Raw genomic sequence first — 16,744 nt, forward strand, 5'->3', positions numbered from 1 at the left:
TCCTATTTAAATACTATTATTTTGAAATTTTACATACTATTTCTTTTTATTATTCTTTATTTCGAGTATATATTTTTGAAACTTCAATTGCTTGAAATAAATATTTACTTTAATGTGTTACTAAATTTTTATACTAATAAATTATATTAAAATTATTTAGTATTTATGAGTGACATACAAAAAAATGGGACTCTGGACCATTACCTATTATCAAGAGTTTATCACACCAAAATTAGGATTATAAATTTTATAAGAATTTGTTATTACTTTTATTCCATAAAAAACGGTTTGCAAAGTCTCAAAATATACCACACAACACAGCTTTGACGTCTAAGTCAAAACTAATCACAAACACAACCTTGTAAAGAAGCTTGCAACGTTTATGGCGAAGGCACATTACAAATGCAACAAAAGCCAATTCCTAGTTTCTTCCACATCTCATTAAACTGCTTTCTTATGCAACAGTGGATCAGCAATGACCTGGGGTTCAAAATCGGGCTTCACGTAATGAGCAAGCAAATCTGCATAGATCTCGTACCGGGCAGTCATGCGGAATCCCCACTTGTCCTTTAGTTGCCGGCAGAGGTTAAGATCCATGTCCGATATCAGCAAGCCATCCCTGTACCGGGACAGAGATGCCGTGCACGAGGAATCGGGCGCTGATACATAGCTGGAACCATAGAAATGCCCGAAATCTGCATGCTGTGGCTTCCCATCCCCTGAGGTGAATGGATTTGGGAAATGTTCAGTCCCAACACGATTGATCGAACACACAAAGTAACTATTCGCTATGGCTGCATTACGTGCCTGCAACATTAAACGTCCGATTATTACAAACAAAGTACTAGTAAACAGGAAGAGGGTGGTGACAAGGGTACCTCAATGGGCCACATTGGTTCGCTGAGTTCACCCACAGTTGCTGATGGGTTAAAAACTATCTCAGCACCATTTAAGCCGAAAGCTAACCAGTTAAGAGGATGATGCCTTCCATAACATATATTGACAGCAATCTTTCCATAAGCCGTCTCAAACACAGGATGCCCGGTGTTCCCTTCCATATAGTACGTGCTTTCGTTGAAGTCCCCAACTCTAGGTATATGATTCTGCAATGATTACTTTCAGAGACATGTTCGTGTGAAAAAATTACATAGATGCATCATTTCACCTTTCTGTGCTTCCCGATTATGTTGCCATGATTTCCAATTATCACAGCAGTGTTCCAAAGTGTCTCCCCGTGGTTCACGTCCCGTTCAAGAATAGGGCTCACTATAACCATGTTGTACCTCCGAGCAAACTCCTGAAGAAATTTTGTCGACTCTCCATCTACCGGCTCTGCAAACTCACACCATTTCTTCTCGCGAGTGCAGAATGCAAATGGCATCGTCCATGCCTCCTGCATTGATGGGTCCAAAGTTAGTCTGCAGAGGTTTGTTGAATGTTTATAGACAAAATACCTGCAAACATAGTATGTTGACTCCAGAAGCGCCCGCGGCTTCAATGATCGGTGTCAATTTCTCAAAGATGCCTCGTTTCTGATCAAGGAGCGGTTCTGTAGTTGGAAGAGCTATAGAATTCTGAATCAGACCCACCCTCACACTGCGGGGTTCTCTCAATGACTCCTTATCAGCACGAAACGAAAATGCCTGTGTATTTTAGGAAGACAACTATCTTAATATGTAAGACATACATGAGGAAATAGAGAGCAACCAACTGGTATTACAATTACAGTGAGACAAATGCAAAAACTCATACTTTCCATGATAACTCCATCAATATTTCACACACATCTGTTGACAAGATGTACAAGAAAAACAATAGCATCTCAATAACATATGCTTTTTTAGCAGCCAATCAAGTGAGACATCACTCCATGTTTCCAATATAACTAATTTAGAAGGCACATACATGGGCAGCCATCCTAATTAAATCTTATCCGCGATTAGTAAACACCAACCGGGGATTAAAAACGCCTCGCTGCGAGTAAGCATTTGATGGACCAGACATGGGTGTGTTGGCCAACCACAATTGCATTAATCTCTTCTCTCTTCCTTTTCCTCTCTCTCCGAAGATTTCTGATGATTTATGCAATCATGTTTGGCCAGACACGCCACATGGCAGTGTGTCTAGACTACTCTCGACCATCAAATTTTTACTCCTCGGGGATTGATGATGAACCCTAAACTGGATATAATTAGGGTGGAATATGCACACAAGTTTTTGCCACTAAATTTAAAGGCCATCAAGTATTTTTGATTCATATGATTGACAGACCATCATTTCAGCAAACAGATTGTGTGATTCGAATAGTAGGATGAATTGCTATGAACACAAATTGAATGAAAACTGTAAAAACTACTTCTTCAAGGTTGAAATCACCAGAAAATTAAGGAAACGCACTACGCACACATACCTGAAGATCAAAATCATGGTTTACAGAAAGAGATTTGGCAGGGTCGGGAAGAGCAACAGAATCAAGCGTTTTTCCACAGTTTAGCCCAATAAGCAATCGGCTAGCTTCCTATCGCAACGAACAGCATCCATCGAAGAGTTCATCATCATATTACTCAAAATCGGAGGGAATTGCAATCAGACAAAAATACTAATAAGTTATGGTGTTGATCTGACCTGGAAAAGGTGGGGAGGAAGGGAAGATTGGAGGAGGCGGTGCAGGGAATCGAAGCCGGCGACGGAACCGTCTTTTCCGATTGCAGTTTTGCCGTTTTCTGCAGTGATTTTGGCCTCCATTTTCGGTTGCTCTTTCGTGTGAGATCACAGTGGAGATGAAGGAAACGGAACTGGTTTGTGTGTTTGAAATTTAATAATGTGAGGATTCTCATTCTTTGATTCAATGCATTCAATTGGAGATTTGTTACGGAAATTGCTGATAACGTCACGTGCTGTGGATAAACTAAAACTCATTTTTTAGTCACAATTATGGACTGATTTTGGCCTTTATAATATGCACTTTGATTTTCATTATAGTACTTAATAAGTTAATTGAATCCTACTAATTTCTTTCTGCCTTGCTAATATTAGTCATTCATAACTAATTTTTATTAGCTCTGGCGTCGAAAACAGTTCGTTCCAGCACATTTGGTGAAGCTTGTTAGCTAAACAAATTAATTTTAGGTATTAATTATATTCAGCTTGTTAATCAACATCATTAAATTAAAAATATAAAATTATTAACCAAATTGTTAACCTAATTTTCCATTTTGTATCTCAATTTTTGGTTATGTGTCACAGTTTCACGGATTTCAATTTTAATCTGTATTTCATTTAATTTTTATTATTTTAGATAATAGACCTCATATTTGATAAAAAAAAATCATTTTATTTATATATTATTAATATTGATATATTAACATTCCAAACTTTTTTTCACATTTTATTTTACATTTCTGAAAATATGTGCATGAGTGAAAGTGAGATACAGTATAATATATTAGGGGGGTGAGGAGTAGTAACTATAATAACGGTAGCAATTGCATTTGCAGACTTCTCATTTCACAATCTGAAAATGGAGGCGCAGAGTTCGCGGGAGCCCGATCCGCCCACCCCCACCGCCCGGGCCCGTTCGAGGCCCGATCCGTTCCTGATCACCTGCCGATGCTTCAGCGTCATCACTGCTCTGGCCGCCGTTCTCTGCATCGCCGTCAACATCCTCTCCGCCGTCCACTCTTTCAGCAACGGATCTGATGTAATAAAAAAAAAATTGTTCGAAGCGACTGTGTTTGTTCGGCTCATTTTGAATTCGTTTGACCTAGTGCAGATTTTCGATGGGATATTCCGGTGTTACACGGTAGTCATTGCCTCGTTTGTGGTGGTCGCTGAGACTGAGTGGGAATTCATCATGAAATTCTCCAAGGTTCTCTCTATCTCCTTCGCCTTTTTTCTGTAATTGGCGTGTAATGTGTGTGTAATTGATGTTTGTTTTCCACTGCTGAGGGAATTGAACATAAATTCTAGGTTGCTCTGTGATGGAGTACGTACTAAGCAAATACTAAACAAGCCCAACAGCAGTAAAGCCCAAGAAAGAGTATCAGTTCGGCATGGCTAAAGAGTATCAGTCCGGCATGACTCAAGAGTTCAGTTCGGCACAACCACAGAGTTCGGCCCCAGCCTACAGCACGGTAAAAGCCAACCAATCAAACTCTGCTCTCTGGTCGGCATCAAGCTCTACTCTCAGATCGGCAAAAGCTGCTCGGCAATAATTCAGCAGTCCGGTCTCAGTATTCGACCGAACTAGGAAATAGTGGACTCATGCAAGATTTCCACCTCCGCTACACCGACGATCTATTTAGTGGTGTCAAGCAGTCATTAACTCATGCAGGATAGTGGACCCATGCAAGGTCGCCACGACCTCCACGACATCCACTACCTAATAAATGCTGCATGCCACGATCTTGGTTCAATGTATAAATAGAACCTAGGTCAGATAGATAATCCTCTTCTGTTAACTTCTGTTAAGCTCTCTAGAGAGAAAATAGCAAATAGCAAGTCTGTATTGTTAGCTGTAGAAAACAGATCAAGCAATACAACTCTGCCCTCTTTTCTTCCCGTGGACGTAGATTTACCTCAGTAAATCGAACCACGTAAATCTCTGTGTGTTGATCTTCCTTTATTTTTACGAGCATTCATCACCATCAAAAATTCGCCGATTCATCACTGGCGCCGTCTGTGGGAAACAGAGAACCAAATTTGTGATAAAGCGAATTTTTGACCCTTTTTCCACCCCAAAAAAATGCATACCAGATCACATAACACCCATAATACCGTTCGCAATAACCGTGAGGAAGCTAGTCCAGCTCGCAGGTCTGAAAAACGGCCTCGGGAGACATCTACCTCCGGTTCTCACGAAGAAGGAACAAGCCACTCCAGGAGTCATCGCACCGAGTCTTCCCAGCAGCCCGATTTAAATAAAGCTGTCAAGCTGTTCTTGGCCGAGAAGCAGGAGGAGTTCTTAACCTTCCTGCAGAAGAGCCAACAGCCGGAGAAGACAACGGCGGATTCTCCCTCCTCATCCAGACATGAAAGTCACTACCGCAGTAGTGACGTGTCTTCCAGGAGAAAGAATCCTCAACCCCGACATGTTCCTGTTCCTCCTCGGTACCGGAACCACAGGAGAACTCCATCTCCTCCGTACCGAAGAGATGTCGGGTTCGCCATGTACGGAGCATTAAAGACTCCGTTCTCGGACGACATCACCCGAACTCCTTTGCCGCGGAACTACCGGACACCGTCAATGACTTATGACGGGCTAGAGGATCCTCATGACTTCTTGGGACGCTATCAATATAATATGGCGAACCAGGGTCTCAATGAGGTCCATATGTGCAAGCTGTTCCCCGAGCTGCTCATCGGGAACGCCAGAAGGTGGTTCGACAGCCTTCCTCAAGGCAGCATTAGATCCTACCGAGATCTAATGGATGCTTTCCACAGGAGGTTCTTTCAGAAAGCGGAAGCCCGGATCACTTCGGCTCAGCTGCTTTCTATACGTCAAGGTCGCGACGAAAAGATCAGCGATTTCTTGACGAGATTCCATAAGGAATGCCTACAAGTAGATAATCTCAATGATCTACTTGTCATTTCGGCATTCCAAAATGGAATCCTGCCCGGAGCTCTCTACAGAAAGCTCGTGGAGTGCGGTCCGCAAACAGCTCAAGAAATGTGGGACATTGCGGACCAGTTTTCCCGTGCGGATGAGGCAGACCGTCGAAAACGGTCTTTAGACAGCTCATCCCGAGGAGACGAAAAGAAGCCCGATCATAGCGATCAGAGGCTTCCTCGCCGAACTCCTTTTGAAAGAATTCAAAGGGCACCGGTACAAGGCAGATTGGGACCACGTCTCAATCCTGAGAAGCCGCCCGCTCAGTTCGTACCCTTAAACAAGTCAAGAGCGGAAATTTTCGAACTACATTCCGATATGTTCGAAAAACCAAGGCGGATGACGAAATCGGCCGCGCGGCGACCCCAGGATCAATATTGCTCCTTCCATCAAGCCCACGGACACGATACCGAGGAGTGCCGAGATTTGGCTGCAGGTATTGATGTTCTTGTGAAAACAGGAACGTTAAAAAAATATCAAAGCAAGCAGCCGAAAAAGAACAAAAGGCAGAGAGGTGCGAACTGCAATCCTCAGGATCCGAAAAGGCATGAGGATCCCGAAGACGACGACGAGCCGCAATACGATGGAGTAATCCTGACTATTGATGCTCTCCCTGCCGGGAAGACTAAGTCGTCCCTAAAAGCAGAACGCAGAGGTTCCAATCAAGAGGAGCCAACACATAAAAGGCTGAAGAAAGACGAAGTGATTACATTTTCAGATGCCGATCCCGTCCCAGCCATCTCTCCTCACCAAGACGCTATTGTCATTCAAGCCGGAGTGGCAAACAAACTGATCCACAGAGTATTTGTGGATACAGGAGCGTCAGTCAGCATTCTTTTTAAAGAATGTTTCGATAAAATGGAAGTGGATCCAGCTCGGCTCAGTCCGGCTCCACTTCCTCTGAAAAGTTTCGCCCAGGAGGACACCCGCCCTGAAGGTATTATCAGCCTTCCGATCACGGTGGGAAAGGCGCCTACAAGTTCCAATACGATGATCGAGTTCTTTGTGGTAAAAGCTCGGTCTCCGTACAACATCATCCTGGGGAGAGACTGGCTCAACACAGTTCGGGCCGTTTGCTCTACTTATCACCTCACCATCAAGATCCCCACTAAAGGTGGGATAACGGTCATCCGAGGTGATCAAAAGAGAGCAAAAGAATGTCTGCAGATTGCGCTTAAAAGTGTCGAGCAATCAGTTCGGCACCATCAAGCATAGCAATCACAGCAACCGGAGTTAGAGGCAAGCGAGATGACCGAAGTCACTTCAGAGCCGAACTCAATGACCGTTCAGTTATACGAAGATGATCCATCCAGAACGGTCAAGGTCGGCTTCGCAGGAACGCCTCTACTCCGGGAAAAGACCATTCAGCTCCTCAAGGAGTACAAAGATGTCTTTGCATGGTCTCCGTTGGACATGACCGGAGTGCCCCCCGAGGTAATCACTCATCGGTTAAATATTGATCCTTCAATCCGGCCAGTAAAACAGAAGCAAAGACTCTTTGCGGCAGAAAGAAGCCAAGTCATCCATGACGAAGTCCGCCAATTACTAAAAGCGGATGTACTATTCGAGGTGAAATATCCTTCCTGGGTGGCCAATCCTGTGATGATCAAGAAAAAAGAAGGAGGATGGCGGATGTGCATAGATTTTACCGATCTAAACAAGCACTGTCCTAAAGATTGCTATCCCCTTCCGAATATAGATAAAAAAGTAGAAGCTTTGATCGGCTTCGAAATTTTCTGTTTTCTTGATTTATACAAAGGATATCACCAAGTATTGATGGATGAGAGTGACGCTCCGAAAACAGCTTTCATTACCGATTTCGGCATTTTCGCTTATAAAAAGATGCCATTCGGTTTAAAGAATGCCGGAGCCACTTATCAAAGGATGGTAGACAAGCTTTTTCGGCACCTGATTGGAAAGGAGGTCGAAGTGTATGTTGACGATATAGTCGTCAAAAGCAAAAGCACTTCGGAGTACGAGCACAACCTCAAGTCCACTCTCAACGTGCTCAAGAAAGCCAACCTCAAACTTAATCCCCAAAAGTGTACCTTTTTGGTAGATTCGGGAAAGTTTCTGGGTTGTTGGGTTTCAAAGGACGGACTCAAGGCAAATCCCTCAAAAGTTCAAGTTGTTCAGCACATGGCAATGCCGAAGTCCATACATGACGTGCAAAGGCTAACCGGATGTCTAGCCGCACTGAATCGATTCCTTTCCCAAGCAGCCGAAAAGCAACTGCCGTTCTTCAAGGTGTTGAAAAAGGCACCCAAGTTCGAGTGGGGAGCCGAGCAGAAAAAGGCCTTTGACGAGCTCAAAAGTTATCTAGCCGAGCTTCCTATTCTCTCTGCTCCAACCGAAGCCGAAGTAATATTCTTATACTTAGCGGCATCAGATCAAACCATCAGCGCGGTGCTTGTACGAGAAGAAGGCCTAAAGCAGTTTCCCATCTACTTTACAAGCCGAGCATTAAGAGGTCCAGAAACAAGGTATCAACCTCTGGAAAAAATTGCTCTGGCGTTGGTAAATGCAGCAAGGAGACTGCGGCCATACTTCTATGCTCACAAGGTATGCGTCTTAACCGATCTGCCTCTTCGGCAAGTTTTGACCAAGCCAGAAGCATCAGGCAGAATCGCCAAATGGGCCATAGAGCTGGGAGAACACTCAATCGAGTACCTACCTCGGAAAGCCATCAAGGGACAAGCCTTGGCAGATTTTCTTACAGAAGCCAAGTTCGATCAAGCAATCCCTGTCATTGCCGAACAGAAAAAGTCTGCCAATGCCGAACTAGCACAGCCCTTGGAATCCGAAGTAGAGCCGCCAGACTGCTGGAGCGGATTCGTAGATGGAGCTTCAAACAAGATGGGAAGTGGAGCTGGTATTTTACTCATCGCTCCCGACGGACACGAGGTAACCTACTCACTTCGGTTCCTATTCCCCACTACTAATAATGAAGCCGAGTACGAAGCCCTCCTTGCCGGACTCCAGTTAGCGCAAAGTCTGCTCGTCAAATCTCTCAAAGTCCATTGTGATTCACAAGTCATAGTAAATCACATGTTGGGTACAAGTGAAGCCCGTGACGAGAGAATGAAGAAGTATTTGGACAAAGCGCAAAGCATCAGCCGAAGTTTCTCCTATTTTCGGATAATCCGCGTTCCCAGGGCGGAAAATAGCCGAGCAGATACCTTAAGTAAGTTGGCCTCAGATCCGAGCTCAAAGGCGGAAGAATTAATGCATCGAAGCATTGATGAAGCCGAGGTACATTCAGTGTCCAGCTCGCCGAACTGGATGACGCCAATCTTGCAGTATCTGGATCAAGGACAATTGCCCGAGGATAAGAGAGAAGCTCGGAAGATCACGTGCCGAGCACTCCGGTACGAACTTCATGAAGGAGTCCTCTTTAGAAAGTCTTACCTCCAGCCGTTATTGCGGTGCGTAGGACCTGAAGAGACGGACTACATCCTCAGAGAAGTTCATGAAGGATCGTGCGGCAGCCACATCGGAGCTAGAGCTTTAGCTAAAAAAGTTCTAAGATGGGGATATTACTGGCCAACCTTGGTACAAGAAGCAGTGCAGCTCGTCAAGACATGCCCGAAGTGCCAAATCCATGCAAATATCCCAAGGATGCCGCAGACCGATCTATCCACTATGCAAAGCCCTTGGCCTTTCATGCAATGGGGCATAGACATAGTGGGACCACTTCCTCAAGCTCCTCGGCAAATGAAAGTCCTAATCGTTGCCGTGGACTACTTCACGAAGTGGGTGGAAGCTGAACCATTAGCTGCGATAACGAGCTCAAAGGCATTGGACTTCGTCTGGAAGAACATAGTGTGCCGATTTGGCATACCCCACATCCTCATCTCGGATAACGGGACTCAGTTCACCGACAAGACGTTCAAGAATTGGTGCCAAGAGCTGAATATTCAACAGCGGTTCACTTCAGTCTATCATCCACAAGCAAACGGACAAACGGAGGTAACAAATCGTATCCTGGTGAAAGGGTTAAAAGCTCGGTTAGAACAAGCCAAAGGACAATGGGTAGAAAATCTCCCTCAAGTCCTATGGTCCTACCGAACTACACCCACAACCTCCAACGGTGAAACTCCGTACAGCCTTGTATACGGCACTGAAGCCGTAATTCCGGTGGAGATCGGCGTACCCAGTCCCCGAACTCTAAATTTCTCCTCAGAAATGAATGACGACGGACTGAGAGCCGAGCTAGATCTTGCCGAAGAAAGAAGAGAATTGGCATGCATAAAAGCAGCCAAGTACAAGGAGCAAGTAGCCCGATATTACAACCAAAGGGTGAAGAAGCTGCAATTTCAAGTGGGAGATCTCGTCCTGAGAAACAACGAAGTAAGCCGAGCAGAAAAGCTGGGCAAGCTCGAACCCACATGGGAAGGTCCGTATCGGGTGTCAGAAGTCCTCGGCAAAGGGTCTTACAAATTGGCTCACATGTCAGGAGAACAGGTACCCCGAACATGGCACATTTCCAACCTCAAAAAGTTCCATTTGTAAGAGACAGTCCGGTCAGTCAGTCTTGAGTCCTGTTTGCTCAATGTGCTTTATTTTGTTTGCTTGGTCTTTATTTGTCTCTGTGCGTTTTGTCTGTGTGTTTTGTCTGTCTCTGTGTGTGTCGTCTCTTACAAATGTTACTGAGGTATCTTGTTCTTCGAAGGCTGATCCCCTTCTTAGAACATATACAAGCCAACGATTGTGAGTCAAAGCTTCTACAGAAGATACAAGACCACAATTCAGCTTAAACAAGCAGTTCGTCTGAAACGAGCTGCAATAAGCCAACGATTGTGAAGTCCAAGCTTCTAAAGAGGATACAAGACCACAATTCAGCTTAAGAATCAAGCACTTCGTCTGAAACGAACTGCAACAAAAGTCTGATTCTCGCGATAAAACTTGCCTGAATTAGGACTAGGGAAAGTCCGATCCACGCGATAAAACTCGCCGAATTAGGACAAGGGAAAGTCCGATCCCCAAATTAGGACAACGGAAAGTTCGATCCGAGCGATAAAACTCGCCAAATTAGGACACAAACCAAGTCCGGTCAAAGAAGAGTTCACTTCATCAGACCGAGGACAAACATCAACTTACCCCGTACCTTGATCCAGAATGCCGAAGTGATTCACTTCACTTTTCGGGGGGGGGTAGTGATGGAGTACGTACTAAGCAAATACTAAACAAGCCCAACAGCAGTAAAGCCCAAGAAAGAGTATCAGTTCGGCATGGCTAAAGAGTATCAGTCCGGCATGACTCAAGAGTTCAGTTCGGCACAACCACAGAGTTCGGCCCCAGCCTACAGCACGGTAAAAGCCAACCAATCAAACTCTGCTCTCTGGTCGGCATCAAGCTCTACTCTCAGATCGGCAAAAGCTGCTCGGCAATAATTCAGCAGTCCGGTCTCAGTATTCGACCGAACTAGGAAATAGTGGACTCATGCAAGATTTCCACCTCCGCTACACCGACGATCTATTTAGTGGTGTCAAGCAGTCATTAACTCATGCAGGATAGTGGACCCATGCAAGGTCGCCACGACCTCCACGACATCCACTACCTAATAAATGCTGCATGCCACGATCTTGGTTCAATGTATAAATAGAACCTAGGTCAGATAGATAATCCTCTTCTGTTAACTTCTGTTAAGCTCTCTAGAGAGAAAATAGCAAATAGCAAGTCTGTATTGTTAGCTGTAGAAAACAGATCAAGCAATACAACTCTGCCCTCTTTTCTTCCCGTGGACGTAGATTTACCTCAGTAAATCGAACCACGTAAATCTCTGTGTGTTGATCTTCCTTTATTTTTACGAGCATTCATCACCATCAAAAATTCGCCGATTCATCACTCTGTGTGTAATTGATGTTTTTTATAGCAATTTTGCTGTTGAATGCTTTCTGATTGAGGCAAATTGGGGAACTTAAGATGGTTTTCGAATCTAGTTATCTTAAACTCAGATTTTAGCATGTTCATTAGCTCAAGCTCCAAATTGAAGAATCATAGGGAAAATCCCCACAATATTACTTGAAAAATGCTTGATTGTATGATGCAATGGTTTAGGGAAAGTACATATGAAGAGATGTGGTAGAGAGTGGTGACAGTGTTGATTTGGAGGTTTTAGATTGTGCTTTGATCATAACATAGCGGCGCAGAAATGAATTTAGTGTGATCTGCTGGTAGAGAGTAGTCTTTGTCTCAGAAAGTTCGTAATGCCTTGTTCTTGGTGTATGTGGAAAACACTTTAGATGTTATACGTTGCGTTAAAATCCATATGTTTCTGTATTAAGTGTCCAACATGTTGCAGGTTCTGGAATATTGGGCAGGCAGAGGGATGCTGCAAATCTTGTAAGTCCGACTCTTGCTATTTACATTATTTTCTGAGCGACTCATTTGATTAAACTCCTACTTAGCTGTCCTCGTGTCTAGTGTTAGATTACTCGTACCTAGCCATGTTGGTTGCATTCATCTTCCACATTTAGGTTTCTAGGACACCCAAAATCACCTAAAGTGTCACTGTCTCTTCATCGGATAGTGACTAAGCATGAAATCTGAAGATTGCCCTCACAAGCCAGATTCCAGCTCAGTCCATACATTCACGAGCTGCTTTACGTCGTTGCATTTGTGCCTTGTGCTCATCTATTTTCTCCAGTGTTGCAGTGATGACCCGAGCTTACCCCGAGTACTTAAAAGATCGCGAAGAGCTTTTTCTCCTTCAGAGCATTTCTAGCTACATACTTCTTGCTTGTGGTGTGGTTTACTTTATATCAGTAAGTTTACAATCGCCTATTATTTTAAGCAGTAAATATCTCCGTCTTTTCCCCCATGAGCTTTTTCTTCTCAACATAGAATGTGGCCTGTCGATTCAGAGTTCTACAGTTAATTTAGGTACATGAAGCTCTAACATAGAGTGAACTTTCATTGCTTCTTTAGGGAATGTTCTGCATTGGCATGGTGAAACGTGCTCGCCAGAAAAAAGAAGTCTCGAGGGAGCAAGCAATAAAGGATCTTGGGGTAATCTCTCTCCGCAGTATATATATTAAGCTCTTGTTTGGCTATCGAACATGCTGGATATCTCGAGAAAATTGCTTCATTATCTCTTGCTGGCTGGCCCTTGACCGATACTGTAACGATGTTCATGTTGCTGCTACTCTTGAAAAGGAAGTAGGAATTACCCTTATCATGTGTTAAACCCTCATTATATGGTAAAGGAAGCTCGAAACTGAATTTTACTGCTTTGAGCCGACGTTTTTACTGAAGCAGAGTTCATATCAACAGTACCTTACTCCATCTCCCTTGTTGAGTTTTGTTTGTACCATGCTCTTTGTGAGGATTAACAATGTAGCACAAACGAACGATTGCAGGAGCTTGAGCAGCGTCGAGAAGAACTTGAGGCATTGTTGGTCCCTGGCGAAGCTTGACTCAGAGCTCGAACGTGGCTAGAGAAACGCCGTGCTGGTCAGCCTGGATCTAACTACACTGGCCCTGCTGTTTAAAATTAAAGCTAAAACAGATTGAGGCTTAAAGAGAGTAGTTTTTTTATTGATTGAATCTCGTTATACAGTTAGCCACTTATGTGTTGGCTCTTTGTATTAGCTTTCCTCAGCAATTCTTTGTTTTTGAGAGGTCTGAAGATTGATTTCACAAGGAATCATTTCATAACATGATTTCTGAGTTTGGGCCAGGCTTGATGTTTGTTTGACACTAATAAATACTTAGTCTGCCGTCCATTACTAAACGTCTCATTTTTTCATTTTAAGTTGTCCATGACACAAATGTCCCATTCTATTTTTGATAAATTGGATTCGCGTTGCATTTATTCGTTCCATTATAAAATTATTCTAAAAAGAGATTTACAATCCATTCAATCAGTGATTCTAGTCATTAACACACTCAATCAACTTGGTAAAACTTGTGGGATAAGCAAATAAGACTTTTAATTGGGGACGATAATACTCCTTCCGTCCCTGAAAATAAGAACTTTTGAAAAGATGTGAGTTTTAATGCAAAATTATTAAAGAAAGAGAGAAATAAAAAGAAAAGTGTATTAGTGGAAAATAAATCTCATCTCATCAGAAAGAAAGAAATATCCTAAAGTAAAAAGTTTTTATTTTTAGAAAACCGACTAAAATGCAAAGAATTTTTATTTCTAAGTTACGGATAAAGTACTATATTTTGTGTTTAAAAAATCACTTTATATGAAATGACCTCACATTATATACAGACTACAGTGTGTTTAACAATAGGTTGACACATGTGAAATTAGTAGGATCTGTTAGATTTTCAAATCAAGTGGCTTAATGATTATTAGGATATCATTAACCCGTCCCGGATTCGGGCCCTAAGTCCCCTCTACGTCCTCATTCCCTTAAATTTGAGTCCCGAGCCACAACTGCTCTAACCCTGCAGGCCCCAATCCGGGCCGCAACTAATAAATGACACTATTCACAACTCCAACTTATTTTACTCGTAAAATAGAATACGTTGAGCAATTATAACACGAGAAATTTATTTTTAATACAAAAATAATAAATTATAAACTAAAAATATATATAAAAAATTAGAATATTAAAAAAAGGCAAAAAAATGAAAAAAATTAAAAAAATGCAAAAAATCTCGCCCCTCTCCCTCTCCATCTTCTTCCTCTTCCTCTCCCCCTCCCTCTTCTTCCTCTTCCAAATGCATAAAAATTCAGAAATTGGTGAACAGTAGCGGCCCGAACCCCCTCCAACCGGAAGCTCCATCGCCCGCCAGGCCGGACCCCGGGACCTTCCCCAGGCCGCAACTGCGGCCCCGGGACCGGCCTGGGCCGGAACTTCCTCCCGTCCAACGCGCGTCTCGGGCCGGGACTCGCGATTTGCGGTCCGGCCTGTTGCATTAATGATGCTCTTACTACCTCCATCTCCTATTACTCGTCACTTTTACTATTTTAGATTTATGTAAATATTATAAATTGTATATTAAGTCAACTAATTTATGGACAAACATTTTATTTATTTATTTTTACTTTGCAGTATATAATTGTAAATGAGTAATGTAAGCGAAGAAAGGAATCCCATATTTTAAACTACTATTATATTTCCAAAAGACCGAAAGCATGTTAAAATTAGACTTAATGATTCACCCCATAATGAGATCGGATCGGTGAATCGCCTTTTATCAAAAGCAACATAAATCTTTCTAAAATATAACAAAATAAATCCCTCTAAAATTTTCCTAATTACGTAAGGAAAAATCATTCTAATATACCTGTGTATAGAAGATGACTATTATTAGTCCATATTTACGTCTGAATCTTGCAGGAGAAGGAAGATTTATTAGAGAGAAAAGAATTTTCATAATTAGAAAATGCATATTCTTTTGGGACGGACTAAAAAATGCACATACCGTGGAAATATTTATCATCCCTCATTTCACTTATGGGTCCTCATAAAAAATTTCCAACAATCAGGATATTGGCGTGATACAATTGATTATTGAAATGCATTACAGAATACTAAACTCGTTTGTCATGTTAGTGTCTATTAGATTTTAATTTCCATTGAGAAATTATAATAATTTTATACTTTTAGAATGAAAAATAGTACACTAAGAATAAAGTTGATCCGATTGAAAATTTGATAATCTATAAAAAGATATATATACATATATATGATAACCCCAATTTCCGTAATAACCCTATAACTAAATCTGGACCACACATTTTTAAAATCATGTGGTCTAGATTCAAATTTAGCTTTCCTTCATAAAAAAGGCGCAGAGGGTAAATATGTCATTTCGCTCATTTAATTTCTGAATTTCGCTCATGATAAAATTTACGTATCCAAATTTCGCTCATTTAAATACGTAAAATCTTATTTCCCATGATATACAGATGTATGAGGTTCAGTTACACGTATGTATGTATATGGCGTCCGAGTCTTTTATATTGATGTGGATTGGTTGTGGACTAGATTCAACATGGATAGAGTAAATTGAATTGTGTTTTGACATTCTGCATAATCGTGTGGATGCATAATAAATTCTTGTCAGTTATCATTTTATCAGTCAAAAGTATCATTTTATCAACTCAGAGTATCATTCTATCCGGCAAAAGTATCATTCTATGCAATAAACCTAACATATATCATTTTATCAACTCAGAGTATCATTCTATCCGGCAAAACTATCATTCTATACAATAAACCTAACATATATCATTTTATCAGTCAAAAGTATCATTTTATCAACTCAGAGTATCATTCTATCCGGCAAAACTATCATTTTATGCAATAAACCTAACATATATCATTTTATCAGTCAAAAGTATCATTTTATCAACCCAGGGTATCATTCTATCCGGCAAAACTATCATTCTATGCAATCAACCTAACATATATCATTTTTTCAGTCAAAAGTATCATTTTATCAGTCAAAAGTATCATTCTATCCGGCAAAACTATCATTCTATGCAATAAACCTAACATGTATCATTTTATCAACTCAGAGTATCATTCTATCCGGCAAAACTATCATTCTATGCAATAAACCTAACATATATCATTTTATCAGTCAAAAGTATCATTTTATCAACTCAGAGTATCATTCTATCCGGCAAAACTATCATTCTATGCAATAAACCTAACATATACCATTTTATCATTTTATCAGTCAAAAGTATCATTTTATCAACTCAGAGTATCATTCTATCCGACAAAACTATCATTCTATGCAATAAACCTAACATATATCATTTTATCATTTTATCAGTCAAAAGTATCATTTTATCAACTCAGAGTATCATTCTATCCGACAAAACTATCATTCTATGCAATAAACCTAACATATATCATTTTATCATTTTATCAGTCAAAAGTATCATTTTATCAACTCAGAGTATCATTCTATCCGACAAAACTATCATTCTATGCAATAAACCTAACATATATCATTTTATCATTTTACGTGATATTTGGCGAAATTCAGAAATTAAATGAGGGAAATGACATATTTACCCCGCGTTTTTTTATGAAGTAAATCTAAGTTTGAATCTCAACCACAAGATTAGAAAATATGTGTGGTTCAGATTTGGTTATAGGGTTATTACGATATTTATGGGTTATCATATGATCACAACTCTCTATATATATGGATGTATTC

General features: G+C 41.5%; 2 protein-coding genes across 2 annotated transcripts; one reads left to right on the forward strand and one right to left on the reverse strand.

Moving 5' to 3' along the window:
* Positions 1 to 245: 245 nt before the first annotated feature.
* LOC121754925 (beta-ureidopropionase-like) lies at positions 246 to 2,888 on the reverse strand. Its single transcript, XM_042150212.1, has 6 exons — positions 2,626 to 2,888; positions 2,411 to 2,518; positions 1,455 to 1,643; positions 1,166 to 1,393; positions 879 to 1,103; positions 246 to 807 (listed from the first exon to the last, which is right to left on the reverse strand). Exons 1-6 carry the CDS (start codon positions 2,743 to 2,745, stop codon positions 442 to 444), a joined length of 1,236 nt encoding a protein of 411 aa, XP_042006146.1. The 5' UTR covers positions 2,746 to 2,888; the 3' UTR covers positions 246 to 441.
* A 632-nt stretch (positions 2,889 to 3,520) lies between these two features.
* On the forward strand, positions 3,521 to 13,026 carry LOC121754849. Its single transcript, XM_042150143.1, has 6 exons — positions 3,521 to 3,700; positions 3,773 to 3,868; positions 11,913 to 11,953; positions 12,258 to 12,375; positions 12,539 to 12,619; positions 12,970 to 13,026. The coding sequence occupies exons 1-6, from the start codon at positions 3,521 to 3,523 to the stop codon at positions 13,024 to 13,026; spliced, it is 573 nt and encodes a 190-aa protein (XP_042006077.1).
* Positions 13,027 to 16,744: the final 3,718 nt, after the last annotated feature.

This window comes from Salvia splendens, chromosome 11, assembly GCF_004379255.2.
Source record: "Salvia splendens isolate huo1 chromosome 11, SspV2, whole genome shotgun sequence".
In the NCBI taxonomy this organism is placed as follows: Eukaryota; Viridiplantae; Streptophyta; class Magnoliopsida; order Lamiales; family Lamiaceae; genus Salvia; species Salvia splendens.

Bases quoted from the DNA above. Each gene is read 5' to 3' on its own strand.
- LOC121754849 (XM_042150143.1), top strand. From the start codon at position 3,521: ATGGAGGCGCAGAGTTCGCGGGAGCCCGATCCGCCCACCCCCACCGCC. The intron at 3,701-3,772 runs GTAATAAAAAAA...GACCTAGTGCAG, and splicing joins CTTTCAGCAACGGATCTGAT to ATTTTCGATGGGATATTCCG. The intron at 11,954-12,257 runs GTAAGTCCGACT...TATTTTCTCCAG, and splicing joins AGAGGGATGCTGCAAATCTT to TGTTGCAGTGATGACCCGAG.
- LOC121754925 (XM_042150212.1), bottom strand. From the start codon at position 2,745: ATGGAGGCCAAAATCACTGCAGAAAACGGCAAAACTGCAATCGGAAAA. The intron at 1,644-2,410 runs GTATGTGTGCGT...TAAAATACACAG, and splicing joins ACCATGATTTTGATCTTCAG to GCATTTTCGTTTCGTGCTGA. The intron at 1,104-1,165 runs GTGAAATGATGC...TAATCATTGCAG, and splicing joins TAATCGGGAAGCACAGAAAG to AATCATATACCTAGAGTTGG.